Raw genomic sequence first — 16,361 nt, 5'->3', positions numbered from 1 at the left:
CTTCTTCAGGAGGGGCTATAAGTTCTTACAGGTTCTGGTCATCAGGGACCTTTATTACCAGTAATTTGCCAGTCTTCCTTTCCTCCTCTTTTCAGATGCTAATTCCAAAAGGGGTTAATGAAAAAAAGTTTTAGAACTTCAAACAGCCCTGTCAGGTCTCCTGATTTATTTATTTTTTCACATTTGTCAAAATCTCAGAATTTCCACCATCAATCAGCAGCTTGGCAGCAAAGCTGTGGCTGAACATAGTTAATCTGCACTGAAAAATAGCTTGGGAAAGCAGGGAGCAAGATGAGTTGTGAAACAGGAATGACTGCATTTCTGGGCATTTCCACATCATGAGGAAGGAGAGAAGGAACTGTAGCCCGCGTAGTATCATCCAGATGTGGGCACTGATAGCAGTTGCATTTCTACCTGCCTTGCAGCTCTTCTTTTTGTTGTCTTTTGCTCTGTGGAATCTGGGTCTATTTTTACTGAAAGGGCAAGCTTCTCCACACTGCCAGAGTTAGGGCCTCCAGCAAAGTGTTTTCACAGTGATGTTTCCTTAGTACAAACAAAGGATGTGCTGATGTAAGGAGAGAGCTCCTTTCCCCAGTGCTAGGAATGAAAATATGAGCATATACAAGGCTTTGCTTTGAGGCAGACTTAAGAAAACTAGCAACTGCAGAAACCAAAGCTGTCAGAAATCACTTACTCATGGAACTGAGGTACCTAGCTGTAGCCTTCATCCTCAACAGCTTTTCAGCTGAATCCTTTGGGATGTAAGCAGCCTCTACAAGTGCTGCCAGGTTCTACTACTCATTTTAGACAGTTTAAAATGTGAATATATGACACTAATCCTTAGATTTATTGTTTAATTGACACCTTATGTTCCCCAGTGCAGACTAAGCATTTCCTGTGCTGAATATCATGCCAAATACATGGCAGCTTCCTCTCACTGCAATTTCCATTAAATGTCATAACAGCATACCTGCTTTTTATGCTGTTCTGCATATGAAAAGCAATGCTAGCATACCCTACATTTGTTACAGTAGTGTTTCAAGAGGAAGCTGAAGGTCTTTTTCTTAGAGAAAACAACAGTAGCAAGAATGAGGCCAGGTAATATGCTGATGCAAGTAAATGTGCCAAATATTCTGCATTAAAACTCACCTAAAAACATGTCCTGATCCTTTCTTTTTACTATGTCCTTCCTGCAGCTTAAACATTTATTTAGAGCACTAGCTCTGGATTGTATGTATATACATATCTAACTATGTGTGTGTATATATGTTTGTGCGTATGTATATATACACACATACATGCATTTTTAAATAGTCCCTGATAAAAGTAAACATTAAGTGATAAGAGAATAAGGAACCAGCTGCTTTCTCTTGGTCTTGTAATATTTGTGGACTGTTACTATTAAATGAATTAGGTAGTTATTTAAAGGAACAAAAGAAGCAAACTGCTTCTTGGGAACAAAAAGCAGTTTGAGAAATTACTGTACAACTGCTTTAAAGTCCAAAAAGCCCAGATGTTGGATAGCACCACTGAAAGTTGTCAGTAGCAGATGGAGTTTCCTCAGAAGGTCAGAAGTGCTCAAGCCTTTGTCCTGGCTTTGTTACTGGTCATGTAAGAATGATGAAAGGACCTCTTAATGCTCTGGCTTGTATAATTAGTCATTTCTCACTAACTTATTTTTACAGGATTGATTGATTTATTTTAGTACTGGCAGTATTAACTTTAATATAAATATTTTGTTCCTCTTTTTTTCTGCCCCACAGAGCAGAATGGTATTGAAGAAGCGCTTTCCGGCCGATTGCCTTGGAGAGAGACACCTATTTTTATGCATCATTTATCGATCATGCAGCACAAGCAATTACTTAGTACATTCTATTTTTTCATAAAATTTGCTGATGCCAAAGCTTTGTATTAAGGAAAAAGTGAAGAAATAAAAAAACCCCTTTAATTATGAAATCCTACTGTGTGAGAATTGTATTTTTCTTGGACTTCCTGTGTTAGTACTTAGGTCTGACAGCCTTTTGTACATTTTATATGGTGCTTTATTTCCTTTGAGTAGTTTTATCTTTGCAGATCTCTGTTCTTCTCCTTTTATTTTGGGACACACAAGCCTAACAAGTGGAAATCTCACGGAGTGCTGTTCTTATGATGCCAGCCAGCACTGGAATGACTATCTAGGGTACTATTAGCAATTATTCCATACCAACTTGTTAGGGAAAAAAGCTGGGAAAAGCATTTTAGTATATAATAGGCTTACCTTGACTCCAGCTGAGAATGGATTTGAAATAAGAACATTTTCTCCATTTCTCCTCCTGTAACACTCCTGCGTCACACTGGGAGGTTTGCAGTGTGATTTTTGTCTTCAGGTCAGGCATTGCAGAAGGTTTGCAACACTATTTGCTCGACATACAAATCATAACCCTTTTCTGTCTTTTACTTTCTGACAAAAGTGAAGCTACCCTAAACCACTTCTTTCTTTACCAAATGAAAAGGTAGCTTTCCCCTGCTGTCATCTGTGAAGCCTCCTTTCATATTAGTGACAGGGGTTAGTTTTTGTTCAAATTCAGATTATGAAAGATTGATAATCGTCCTTACTGTGATGTAGAAGCTGTATGCAAACATGTCCCTTCTTGCAGAGGGAAAACATCTCTCATCTCTGTCCTCAGCTCAGGCTGTTTCACGCAAGTTTACTTACGCAAGCAATGTATGAGTAATTTCACAACAGTCAATTAAAACATGTGGACCTGATTCACATCCAGATGATAATGCCCGAGTTAATGAGATGGGTAGATGAAGGTAACTAATCAGTTGATAGAAGCTAAAGCCTATTCTGCTGCATTTGGTTGGTTTTGTTGTTCTTGTATCAAGACATAGACATTTGAAACTTAATGCTTTCTAATTTAATTAAATGAACAGAGGAGCAATCTTACTTTGATTTAATTTTTTTATGTACTGGGAAATAGAGGATTTAATTTAATTTTATTTTTACGTATAGGCACTTTCAGAATTTAGGAACACAGCCAGAGTCTGCATTAAAATAGTTTCTTAATTCTTGTTTGTCCAGCAGCCTTCAGCTGAGGCAGCTTTTATAACAAGAAATGAAGTATGTGATAGCTTCAGCATATTTTGTAGAATTCTTTTGCAGTATGTCCTTGTGAAATTCTGAAAGAAACATGAAAACAAGCAATAGAGCAGTAAGTGCATCTTTAATAACTAGAAAAGCCCGTTGTACCTACTCATGAAGAGGAAAAAAACCCTCAGACTGTGTCCGAGATCTGTCCCCTTCTAAAATACAGCAACTGAGCGTTGTTGCCAAAAATGGAGGAGTGTGGTTAGAGCAGAGTTTAGGGTACAGGCTATGAAACAAAAGGGTGACCTATTTTTTTTCTCACCCATCTCTCAGCAGCAGTAGTAAAATTGGTAAGTTTGTGCTTGTCTCCTGAAACCAAAATCACAAAGTGCTTTTTAATGCTGTGGGAGGGATGCTCAGGCACAGCCTCAACAGCGTGGTGACCCAGATGCAAAAGGCACCACAAACGTGTCCAGTTCATGTTGCTTCTGCAGAACAGCAGCAGAAAGAGAAGTTGAGTGATACTGGGAAGAAAATGGTTGACAGAGATTCTAGTGCATTTCCTTCTGTAGAGGATTTAAATAACCCAGGGCCATCCTTTTTAATCTTTCTTTTGAGCCTCTAATAATTACCTCAGCAAAGTGTTAATAAAGAAAACAGACCGTATCTGCTAGGTTAATTGCAGGTCAGGTTGGCAATGCAAGTTTATCCTGTTGATATATTCAAAGATGGACTCTGCATCATACCAGAAACTCATTTTTTGACTGGATAGACAGAAGGAAATTCCCGAAGTGTTTCATAGAATTGTTTAGGTTGAAGAAGACCTTTAAGATCAGAGTCCAGCCATTAAGCCAGCACAACCAAGTCCACCACTAAACCATGCCCCCAAACATCACTTCTACATGTCTTTTAAATACCTCCAGGGATGATAACTCCACCACCTCTCTTAGCAGCCTGTTCCAATGCTTGACAGCCCTTTCGGTGGAGACATTTTTTCCTAATATCCAATCCTGGTGCAGCTTTAAGCCATCTCCTCTTGTCCTACCACTTGTTACTTGGGAGAAGAGACTGACTCCCACCTCGCTACAGTCTCCTTTCAGGTAGTTGTAGAGAGCAGTAAAGTCTTTGCAAACAACAGATCCAGCAGCCACCTTCCCTGGCTGGCTCCCTCACCAGCTGTGTAAGGAAGTTCTCTTACACACACTCCAGGAACCTTCCTGACTGTTTCCACTGTATTGTGTTTCCAGCAGACACATGGTAAGTTGAAGTCCTCCATGACAACAAGGGATAGCCTTTGGGAGACTTCTCCCAGCTGCTTATAGAGTATTTCATTTGCCTCTTCATCCACGTTGGGTAGTCTATAGCAGCCATGATATCTACCTTGGTTTTCTCCATAATTCTTGCCCATGAGCACTCAACCTTATCATCACCATCATTAAGCTCTTGACAATCAAAACACTCCCCAACACGCAGGGCTACCCCACTGTCTCTGCTTCCTTTCCTATCCCTGCTGAGGAGTTTACAGCTATCCATTGCTGCACTCCAGTTGTGCAAGTCATCTCGCCATGATCCTGTGATGACAACTATGTCATAGTTTTCCTGCTGCACAATGACTTCCAGCTCCTCCTGTTTGTTGCCCATGCTGTGTGACTTTTGTTGCCTGCCATGCTTTCAGATATCCACATATAAAAGATGAGTAATCTTATATGTATAATCATAATAGTGGAAAGGAAAGGAGCTGGTCCCTCTTTCCAGATGTTGCAAAGATGGCAGGACTGGACTGACAGAAGAGTGTAATAGGATGTAGTTTAAGAGGGAGTAGCAGTGTCTTGCTACACAGCTGGCTTCAAGGAAATGATACGTTATAAAATAATCCTGCTCTCTTGTTCCTTAACCAAGAGTGTGTTTCAAAGAGATTGAGATAGGGAGTGCTCTGATCAGATTTCTGCATTAAGAAGTCATTGTGCTGAAGGAGCTGTGGAGGGACTGCAGTTTGTGGCAGGAACTGGCCCTGATTAATGACTAAGTGCATTAAAATACTTTCAGATGGAGAGGGAACACCAGGTGATACTTAGTCCTGATGCACCTGCAATGCTACAGCAATGCTCTCTCTTGAATTTTTGGCCTTGGTGGTGTGCCCACTCCTGTAGCATCCTGTGGTAGGCATAAAGATCAGTTCCAGACTAGTATGTTTCTTTTCAGACTCAATGCAAGTTATCTGAAAAGCTTTTATAAGTATGTGATGAAGAATAGTAGCAGAGCACACTGAAGGATTCATCTTCCTGTATTAAAACTGAATGCAGTTCCCGGTTGTTTTCCTTATCAAAGGGATAAATCTCGATCTGTCTTGGTAAGTGCAAAATAAGAAAAGCAGATTCATAAGCTGAATTTGGAACTCTGTATCTTTCTACTCGTCCTTAAAATACATTTATTCACTAAATTTTTCAGCTGGACTGATGCCATATTTGTAAACTTAACACGAGCAATTCTCTGTGTTAAGTCGAGCGTAGCTGGGTCACAGTGCCCTGCTGACTCTGTTTTTCTAAGCCATAAATTGTGGGCAAAGATAGCAACCTGGTTATTAGAGCTCCTGAAGATGGAGTGTTGAAAAGCACTGAGCAGCAGCTGTATTTTCAGCACTGGGCAGGCTATGCTGAATGGTAGAGGGACATTTAGGACAAGAATGAATGATGTGTCCCAAAAGCGGTATGCAAGCCAAGAGATTTGTATCTGTATGGAAACATGCAGCCTCCCTGGAAGTGGGTGGCTTAAATTGCTTTTGCCAAGAAGCAAGAAAACATCCCAGTAGAGAGTTTGAGATGTGTTGGATATACAGTGCCTTTGCCCAGATTAATTTAAAACACTCGTTGTCAGATGACCTGTCTGTCTGGTGATTAAATCTGTCCCTTGAGTCTGCTGGAGTGGAAGTCTGGGTGCACACAGAGGAAACGACAGCCTGGGCTGTCTGCTTCCTAATCCCTTGTTTGATTTTTGTGTAATAAAAACAAAAGCAACACCAGGCTTTCAGAGTCCCCTTTGTTTCGTTTCAGTATTGGCTGTTCTGCACGGAGCCCTTCAGCGGATGGAGGAAAAGGAGATGAAACATCCAGTATCCATAGCGTGTTCCAACTGCAGGCTGAGGCTCAGCCATCAAAAATTAGATTATCTTGACCCATGACACATTTCAAGAGGAATCTTGAAATCAGTTTTATCTGGTAGAGATATATAGAACCAAGTAGGTTCAGGTTGGTTGTTTGAAGACAGACGATGACCAGCTTAGTTTCAAGTTTAATAATAAATAAATATAAATATAAATATAAATATAAAATAATAAATAAAAAATAAACCAGTCATAGTTTCAAGTTTACGTTCTCCTAAAAACTCAACCTTTTTTAAGCGTTGCCCAGTTTTAAAAGCCTCTAAATTTGGGTGAGGGTTCAAATCTAGAATGTGGGGGGTTGTCATCCCCTACCAACTGCTTCTGCAAAGTATATTCCAGTACAGTATGTTTCTTCCAAAGACCTGGATATATGCTCCTGGCAGAATGAGCAGTTCACTCCTTTTGAGTTGCAATGCAACTACTAATTTCACTCGTGTTTCAGTCAACTTCTTGCAAAATGAATTTGGCCTCTGCTTAGATAAGTGGAAAATTCATCCTTGCTTTTGCTGTTCCAACACTTCTATGCATTTGATTATAACTCTAGCTTTTTCTTTTTGATCCTGTGTCCTCATTGTGGCTGGGATTGAGTTAATTTTCTTCTTAGTAGCTGGTGCAGTGCTGTGTTTTGGATTTAGTATGAGAATACTGTTGATAACACACCAATGTTTTAGCTGTTGCTCGGTAGTGCTTAATCTAGAGGACTTTTCAGTTTCCTGTGTTCTGCAGTAAGGAGGGACACAAGAAGCCGGGAGGGAGCACAGCCAGGACAGCTGACCTGAACTCCCAAAGGGATATTCACATCACAGACCATCATGCTCAGGATATAGACTGGTGGGAGCTGGCTAGGAGCAGCTAATCACTGTTCAGGGACGAGCTGGGCATCAGTCAGCAGGGTGTGAGCAGTTGTAGTGTGCAGCACTTGTGTTTCTTGAGTTTTATTTCTCTCACTCTTTTTCCTTCTATTATTACTGCTGTTGTTATTGTATTTTACTTTGTTTCAGTCATTAAACTGTTCCTATGTCAGCTCATGGGTTTTACCTTCTTCCAGTTCTCCTCCACATCCCACTGGAGACAGGGGATGGAATGAGTGAGTGGCTGCCTGGTGCTTAGTTGCTGGCTGGGGTTAAACCACAACATCCTAATAAGGACTTCTTTTTTTTCTTATCTGAGTCTCCGTCTTTTGAGTGAGTGGGGGAGGAGGATAAGTGTTCTGCACAGTAGCAGCTGAATTCTTCTCTCATACCTTTTGTGAGCTCTTTATTTCAGAAAGGCATAGGCTGGACTCAAAAATTGGCACAGAAAGAAGGATACAAGCACCTAAATTTTGCGAGGGCTAAAACTGCAGTCCCTGAAGTGTCTTGCTCCACTGGTGCCTGAAACTGGAGGCACCTTGGTCTGCTGAGTGCCTTCTTGATGCACTTGGAAGCTTTTCAGTTGCCTCCAATTTGGCTCATGTGGCTGCCTGGTGTATTGTAAGCTAAGCAGCCTTGCTCCCAGCTAATCCCTCCTGGGATCGAGAAACTGAGTAATGAAACGTTTTGGCCAAGGGCCTGATCTGATAGATGCTTTCAGAGAGAACCATTCGTACAGCAGTAGGCTGGGCTCCTTGCAAAACACATCTGTGGCTTTGGAGAGCCAAGAGCCACAGTCATGCCAGGCCACCAACGGAAAACTGAACTTCCATTCCCCACTCTGTCAACAGCTACTTAGTGCTTGGTTTGCGTATCACCAGTGTTGGAGGAGAGGGTCTCCTTTGGTTCCGTGTAAGGAAATACGTAGGTGCATGTTTCCAGAAGGTGACTCCGGGTGGATGGATGTTGCTGAGCTCTGGCAGAGGTCAGGCTTTCAGCAGCATCGGTTGGACAATCCTTGGTGACCTTCTTGCTCTGCCTGCTCATTCCTTTTGACCCCATGGTGGAACATTTTGTGCTGGTCACAGCAAGGGAACTGGGCATCTACCAGAGGTTTCTGGGTTTCTCAAGGAAGCACATGCCTGCTTTACAAGGCTGTAAATCAACAGCAAGCATCGAGTGCAAAACTCCGGCCTGCCCCAGCCTTGCTCAGACTTGACCTGTTTTATCTGAAAGAACCATTTGAGGTGGGACTGTTCATGCATATGGAAAGCAGTTGCTTTGAGCTGGCAGGGGAGCACACAGATGGAGGTGAATTATTTCATATGGCTGCTACTGGGTTTTTTAACTTGTGTTGAAGGGTGGCTGTTTTTTCCATGCGTACTGTGTTTTACAAGGATGCTTGTGGGCATTGTTCACATGTGATCCTAATGAGGTTTTGTTCTACCTCCTGTAGGCAGTCACTTCTTTCATCGTAACTCTCTGTCCCCTCGAAGCCTGGTCTACGAGAGCGAGTTCTCAACCATCGAGCCTGCCTTGGACATGTATGACGAGAACAAAACCTGAAAGGAATCCATGCTCCTTCCTGGCCCTTTTCCCGTTTTTTTGATTTCTCATTCCTATTGTTGTGTACTCTTTCCATGGATCTCCTTTGTCTGAAGAAGAGCTGCTTTTTCCAGAACACGAACCCACCTTCTCGATTGCAAAGACGAAGACCAGCTGTGGTGGTTTCTGAGGGTGGCATCTTTGAGCTGACAAAGAATTGCGCGCAAGCAAGGTTGTCTGATGGAAATTGCTGAGTAACAGCATGGGGAGCTGTGTCGGTCCAGCCGCGGCGATGCAGAAGAGGTTTTCCGGTGGTCCTAAGAGTTTGTGTTGGACTGCAAATGTGTCTCTTACACAGGCGTCTGCTGTTCCCATTTTTTCCAGTTGTCCGGATGGTTGGGCAATGTCAGAAAGGGAACTGGTTGTAGAGGAGATGGCCAGTGACTGGTAAAAGCACTCCTATATCTTGGTCAATCCATAACCTTACTGTGAAATAGCCCATTCTAAAAGGGACCTTTATAAGTGCATTGAGTTTCCTACAACCCACGTAACCCCGGATAATAGCAAGCCAGTCTGACGTTAAAGCTGCAGAGAGGACCTGCATTTGCAGAAAGATTTCAAGGAACTTGATGCTTGGATTTTTTTCTCTGATTTGATTGAAGCAGGAGAATGGTCTACACAGAATATACTTCTGGTCGTTCCGTGTGCTCAAGTCAAGTGAGTCTCTTCCTATAGAGAGGACATTCACAGAACCAGCACTTGATCTACCTGAAAACCATAAGACTCTTTGAAATATGCAGGAATCTAATTAGCTTTCTTTCTCACTTAACCTTTTTTTTGGGGGGGAGGAGGGAGGGGGGTGGTTTAAAATAATCCACCGACTTTTTCACTGAGGTTTTTTAAAAGCCAGCATGTTGGCATTGCACAGGGAAGAAAAGAGGTAAGCTTCTTATCCCGTCCTCCCGTTGAGATCTGCAACAGTTAAATGACAAACACGTTCTCTAAGCCGTGCCCTTTCCCACTGACATCAATAACAGGAATGCAGAAAACAGCAGAAGAAAGGAAAGCAGCAATCGCTTTGAGACACTGCAGGAAAAATCAGTTTTTAGTGGTATGTGACAAAAGGGGGGGGAAATGAGTATTGTTTGCAAGCTTCTGAAAGAGTAATGCAGAAATGGAGAGCGAGAGAGGAACCTTTTGAGTTAAGTCATCCACAGTGTTCCTCAAATGAGCAGACGCGGAGGAGCGAGTGCTTCTGCTCCACCTTTCCCTACCGGACAAATGCATAGCTGTTTAATGAATGTTTGGATTTTTCTCCATTGCAGTCTAAGTTACTGTAGGTGTAGAAACGCATTTGTGTCCTTGTAATGTGAAACAAAGCTTCACCTTCTGTATAGGAGTCTTGAGAAATCAGTTAAGCCAAAAAGGAAGGTAAGACATTACCCTGCCGCGCTTTCATTTCATCCGCTTTCGCTACAGGTGGGGGAATTTCCTCTCCTTTATTATGTTTTCTAATTGTATAGCTGCCTGCTTGACATATATCCTTACCTGAAGTGTGGTTTGGCTGTGTCTTTAACACGGATGTTTAAGAGAAGAAGAAAAACCCAGTGCTGTAAAATGAGGAAATGATCCTCGTCACCGAGCGTGCTTTGACTTTTGTTGCTGTGCGTCAGCTTTATTTAATCTGATAATTCAGGAGTGGGTGGCATGAAGTGTAGGGAGGCTTTTCTCTTAATACCCACATTTATATTTACCAAATGCACTTTTATTGTCATTCAGCCCAGTCTAGAAATACGCTTAAACCCCAAAAACCTTTAAAGAGCACAATTTTAACACCCACTTTCTCCTACAAAGCAGAAGTGAAGGCTGCAGAAAATGCCAGCCGGTGGTTTGAGCGGCAGCAGGTCTTGGTCAGCATCCTTCCTCTTTTGCAGATGTGCAAATGGGGGCAGCTCTCAACAGCATCAGCAAGCCCAGGCAGAGCTCCCAAACCCAGCCTGGCTGAGCTGCACTCAGGCCCATACAGGGCTCGGGGGTGGCAGAAGGGCTGATTGAGCAACCCTTGTTTTCATAATTCCATCTGCACAATCACAGCAGGCAGACACATGAGAGCGGGGCCTTCCACAACAAATATCCAAGAGAAAAATCACCATCTCCCAAGGATGTTACAAGGCTTCTTGTTACCCATAGTGGGCAGCCAGGTTACAATAAACCAACAAGCACCTGGGTGTTATGGTTAAACACGTAAATCTCTGGGTGTCCACAATGAGCATGTCCTGTGCACAGTGCAGAGCTCCCCGGTGTGGTTTGGGGTAGGACAGCCTGGTGTAGCGCTGCGCAGGGTGCAGATGCTCATGGTAAATCCTTCTTGTAGGGGCTGCCTCAGCCCAATGGAGGGATTTGCCCCAGGGCCACTGGGCATAGTTTTGGCACGAAAACAAACCTGATGATTTCTCAGCTGTGACAGACCATTTGCACCAGCCATGTACCAGAGTGTCCAGAAAAGCTAGAAAAGGCATGGAAATTAAAAGAAACATTAGAAAGGACAAAGGCCCCAAAGACAAAATAACAAATAATATCATTTGTATTTTGTAAAATCTAATTTCTAACCTAACATCCTGGTTTTAGCAGGGGGAGGAAAGGTTTGCCTCTGTGGAGCTCAGGGTCTGGTACAGTGATACAGAAATGGATTTGTGCTACAGCAACTTGGATAAGGGAGTTGATGATTCCAATTGACATCCTGGATTTGGAAAATCTATCAGCACTGTAAAAATGAAAAGCTAGTTCAAACAATTGATCCCTACCTACGTGCTGGGACGTGCCATAGCGGGTGTTCTACTTAGTCATATTCAGGATGGGGAGGAGGCACCACATGGGTGATTTTTCTGGGCTGCACTGGTAAGTTTGAGGTTTTCCTTTTAATATTAATCAGTATATAAAAAAAAGCTTGATGGGCATTGTTGTTCTTGTTCTGCTGCAGTGGTGCTGTGTATGGTTGAGTCATTTCAGAGAAGTAAAATATACTGCAGCCTACCAAGAAATGTAAGTGCCAGTAACTTGGGAAATCATTTCCAAGGTTAAAAAAAAACCCAGTTCTTTTTAACAGAGAGCATTAATTTTGTGACTTTAACATATATATATATATATATATATAAAAGCTTTTATCTCCAAGTGTTTCCCTAAAATATTTAAACTCAGCAGTTCACCTTCTCTTTCCTGGCCTCCTGTTCTATGAGAGTTTTGCATGTTCCCGTAAGACATTTGTAAAATCAAGGTTTGCTTGTGTTCTTAGAGGATAATTGCCAGTAAAAAAGAAACAGACTGTAAATGTGCTTTTTACCTATAATATTAACAGTAAGTATTAAATTTGAAGCATGTTAAAATTAACTTAATGACACTTATGATTGCTCCCTCCAGTGAGCTCATGTGTTGGTATCTGCACTATCCCCCTGCTTCTAGGATGCTTGCCTTGGCACCTGAGGATGCTATAGGAATAGCCAGATATCCTACATAAGCCAAAGAAAGATCAAAAATAGTTAAATGTTTTTAGGACTATGTTACCAGACTTTTACACACCTTCTGTTCTCTTTAAACACACTCATGTAAGACAGTGCAAAGGCTTGGGAGAGCCAAGAGCTTTACCAGCTACAGAAAAGCAGAGGGAAGTCTGCAGGAAGCAAGAGTCACATTGATGCTCCAGGACTCATCTAGCCAAATTTAGGTTTGAGATAATGCCACAGTCATAGTTCATGAGCTGAAGAATGAAGGCACCAGGGTTGAGCTGAAGTTCAAGCAGCTCTGCAGCCTGATTACTGGGGGGGTGAGTTAATTGTTAAAAGTATGTATTGTTTTGCTTAGCTAATAGTCATCTGGGGTTTACAACAAAGTAAACATCATGGCAATGCACAAGCCAAGGCACAGTGGGCAAATACAAGAGCCATGGGGCTGCTGCCAGCCCTGTGGTGTGGGGAGAGAAGGGCAGGAAACGCCTTGAACTTCCCAAGTGAAGCTTTCACTCCTTTTTCACTCCATGTTACACATCCATAGGTGACCTAATTTTCCAGCCTAAGAGGTGCAGAAGAGTGCATGATGTGCCATGACAGGTTGCATATGTGCTGTTATATTTGAAGATGCCTTCACTTTTTCCTTGCTGCACCGCAGGGTACTGCTGTAAGGGCAGCCCATGCTGCAGCATGCTGGGTGGAAACCGCTGAGCAAGGGAGGGATGAGAGAGGGAAAGATGCTCCAGTTTACCAGATTGGGAGGGAATCAGGAGAAAGGTAGAGTGTGCTTCTGGGAGCTGATGCTCATTTCTGCTTTGTTACCAATGTCTTTGGAATAATCAAGAGGAAAAGTGATACCCCATACCACTTCCTCATGGGATGCAGTGACAAGAGTGGGGCTCTGGCTGGGATTTTGCTGCCAGCACAGGGTCACAGTGCTGTGTAACCCCCAGTCAGTGATGTCCTGACCTGATGGCCAAAACCCTGATGTCAGTGGGGCCCATAAGGCTTACCTGGTGCAGGTGCAGTGCTTTGGGGGGATGAAATGCACTTGCATGAGCCTTTGCAAAGCAACACCAACTGACACCATTTACCTAGGTCGGTTGTTTGATCCTTTCATTCACCTGCTCTTTTTAAATGCCTGCAGTGTTCCCAAATACTCTTAATTCTCCCCAGTTGATCTCTGGTCTCTACCCCATTGATTACTAGTGGTTTCCGCCTCCTCTGGAGAGCCAAGTGAAGGTCCTCATTGTGCAGACACTGTCATCTACCCAACCTCCAGCATCTTCTTCACCACCATGCTGCCACCTTGCCAGCCAGCCCCTTGAAGGGGATTCATCGATCCAAACCAGCATCATGGTCTGGGGGAGCAGGGAGATTCCTGGTGGGCTGGTTTTGGCCAAAGCAGGCTGTGTGCACTATGAGTGGGTATTGTGGGGTGCTCATTCAGTGGGTCCCTGCATGGAGCATCCTTTCGCTCCTCAGCCCACATGCCTCATGGAGATGCCCAGATGAACAGAGATAGATGTGTAGGTTGTGCAATAATGTCTGAATATTTATTCCTTTTATGGCAATAATGTCTAGGGTCTCTGGGCATGGGTGCACTGTGGTATAAGGTGTTGCCCAAAAATAGTCCCTTTCCTAAAGAGTTAATAATTAAGTATTAATGCAAAGTAAGAAGTATATAGGGTTTTATTGTAAGCTGAAACTATTTAGGGTGGTTTTGATGCAAGGCTGATTATTGGGGGGGGTGTGTGAATTAGTGTTATACAGCTGGGACTGGGGTTTCACAGCTCAAAAATCTGCTGGTTGTGCATGTGAAGCTCCCTTGCTCCCGCAGGGCATGGGCTATTCCCTTCTCCTCTTGCATCTACCTGCAGCTTGCTGCAGCTGAGCCCCTCAGGCAAGAAACCTTTTAGTCTTTGCCCTAAGCTCAGCTGCATGTGTTTGCTGCATCATTTGCCTTTTGTTTGCTGCTTCTCATGTGCTCCAGGGCTCCGCTTGGCTTGGCTCTGACTTGGTCTGCATTGCCCAAACCCCTCCAGGGGACAAGAGCCATTAATTCCCAACAGAGCAGCTCTGCTGGGTTGTGGTAATGGCATCAGATCGCTAGATTTGCTGCTGGTCTGCAATGCCTGTGTCTGTAACACCCTCTGGCTGTCTCGGGCAGTAAAGGCTGTATGTGCCCGCAGCCTTTGCATGTACCTGGGCTGCACTGGGAGGATCACACAGAGAGCAGCTGGACAGCTCAGCTCAATGCTGCCAGTACAGGGAAGTCTGGGCTTGAAATTAGAATGGATTATCATTGCTGCTCTCAAGCCAGGAATGTTTAATAGGGCTTTTGAGGTTGCTAAAGTAAAGCTCCTGTTTGCAGCTTTGTGCATTTCCTGCATTGCAGCCAGCAAGGCAGCATCCCAGCCTGGCACTAGACAGGGCTCACTTTGTGCTAGCGATGAAAGGTGCTCCATGAAAAAGAAGCCTTCTTGGTTGCCACCACATCAGCAGGTAGACTTTTTCCACCCCTTGTGTCTAGACTTAACTCCTAGCAGTGGTAAGTTCTGTCACACTACTTCTAGAAAGGGGAATAACATTCCGAGCAAAGTGACTGACAGCACCATGCTTCTGCTTACCCAGTCAGCCCTGCTGCAGTTTGCAAGTAGATGTTACATACTAAACGCTTCTCATGGCCTGCTTGAGGCCACGGCTGGCTATGCATAGAGCACACCGAAACTGCATCATTTCATCCCGGCAGAGAGGGGACACTGGAACCTTTGGGCCTTTGGGTGTGGGAGACTGCAGCAAACAGCAACAGAAAGCGTGTAAAATGAAGCCTGTTTTGAGCGGCTCGCTGCAAGGTGAACCACACCAGTGTGACCACACAACCTGGAAATGCCAGCAGCTACCAGGGGTCTGGCCAAGGAATGGGGACACTGCAGGGACACAGGCACGGTGGGTGGTGCGGTGCCCTCCAACAGTCAGATCCTCACAGCCCTTGTGAAACTGTAGCTTGACAGCAGCAGAACTTCTTGACATGTTTTGGTGTAAGTATAACGCTGTATTGTAGTTACGTGGTATATGCCAATATGTTAACAGTGTATACCGGTTAGTTAGGGTTTACTAATGTAGTACATTTCAATAAAAAGCAATTTAAAAACACAGAGTTTGTGAGCTTGGTGTCTCTCAAAATACAGGGGGATGAAAGCATCACCCAGTGACTCCAGTCCCTCCAGTATTTCTTATATATATCTTTTATATATATATAGTATAGAACAGCATTGTCAAAAGATCCATTTTCAGAGAGGATTTTTCCTACTCTGACATAAATACTGTTTTATTTTCCTATAACAGTACCTAGAAATCTGAGGCCATTAAAAGCCACATGGTTCAGAGCGGTTTATGACTATACAGGAGACACTAATCCACCTTCCCACAGCATTTGCCACCTGACAGATGGCACATAGTGAGCAGGAACAGAGATAGTAACACAGAGAAGGCTCCTTCAGCACCTTCTGCCAGTGCTTGAACCCTTCCTGCAGCACATCCAGCCTTCAGAAACCACCGTGCGGCTCCCAAACACAGCCATGGCATCGAGACGAAGGTAGAGCCCTGAAAGATGAGCCTGCTAATAAATATTTATATTGCAGTGGTGTACAAAGGCTCCAGCAGGGATTAGGGCATTACACTGACACAGAAGATAGATCATCCCAGGGTTAAAGGATTTATAGGCTAAAGAAGACGCGGCATTCCCGCCTTCCTGGGAGCTGGGTAATAATCTCTGACACGGTGAATGTCAATGTTTTCTGCTGTGGTAACAGTTTTAGAGTTTGCAGGGAGACTCTTTAATGGTTCTTAAAACAAGAATAGCAGTTCAGTGGTAAACCGATCTGCAGCCAAGAGATGAGAAGGACCCACATCTGCTTTCCTGTTTGCTGCAAAGATCATCCTTGGACTTGATCACAAGCCCTGTATGGGCTCCAAAACCGCAAAACAAGGACTTAAATAAAGCTGCAGCCAATAAATTACTGCATAAACTACAATGGAAGGGAGCACTTCAATAATCTTGGTTGACAGCAGCTTCAGTGGGTCCCATGGGGATGCACAGGAAGATGAATCTTCATGTACCTGGTGTTTTGCTATATAAGCACACTACCCTAGTCAAACTTGAACTGCCCTAGCAAAGGTGTTTTCAGTGCAGGGTGCCACCGAGAAGCAGCGGAGGGGACCCCAACTGC

The 16,361-nt window shown here is 43.6% G+C and overlaps 1 protein-coding gene across 2 annotated transcripts in view; it reads left to right on the top strand.

Moving 5' to 3' along the window:
• The window catches only part of RNF130 (ring finger protein 130), a 44,249-nt gene extending 42,293 nt beyond the window's left edge, over positions 1–1,956 (top strand). For both annotated transcript variants that reach the window (XR_013957815.1, XM_080627368.1), the window contains exon 9: positions 1,764–1,956. Coding sequence is in view for 1 of the 2 variants with exons in the window: in XM_080627368.1 (XP_080483494.1) it covers positions 1,764–1,779 (16 nt within the window). In the remaining variant the exon portion in view is untranslated. The remainder of the gene's footprint in view (positions 1–1,763) is intronic.
• The last annotated feature ends 14,405 nt before the right edge of the window (positions 1,957–16,361 follow it).

The sequence above is a fragment of the Psittacula echo genome, assembly GCF_963264785.1.
Source record: "Psittacula echo genome assembly, chromosome: 11".
NCBI lineage: Eukaryota > Metazoa > Chordata > Aves > Psittaciformes > Psittacidae > Psittacula > Psittacula echo.
Note: the sequence above shows the minus strand (reverse complement) of the source record. Positions and strands in the feature narration are given on the sequence as shown.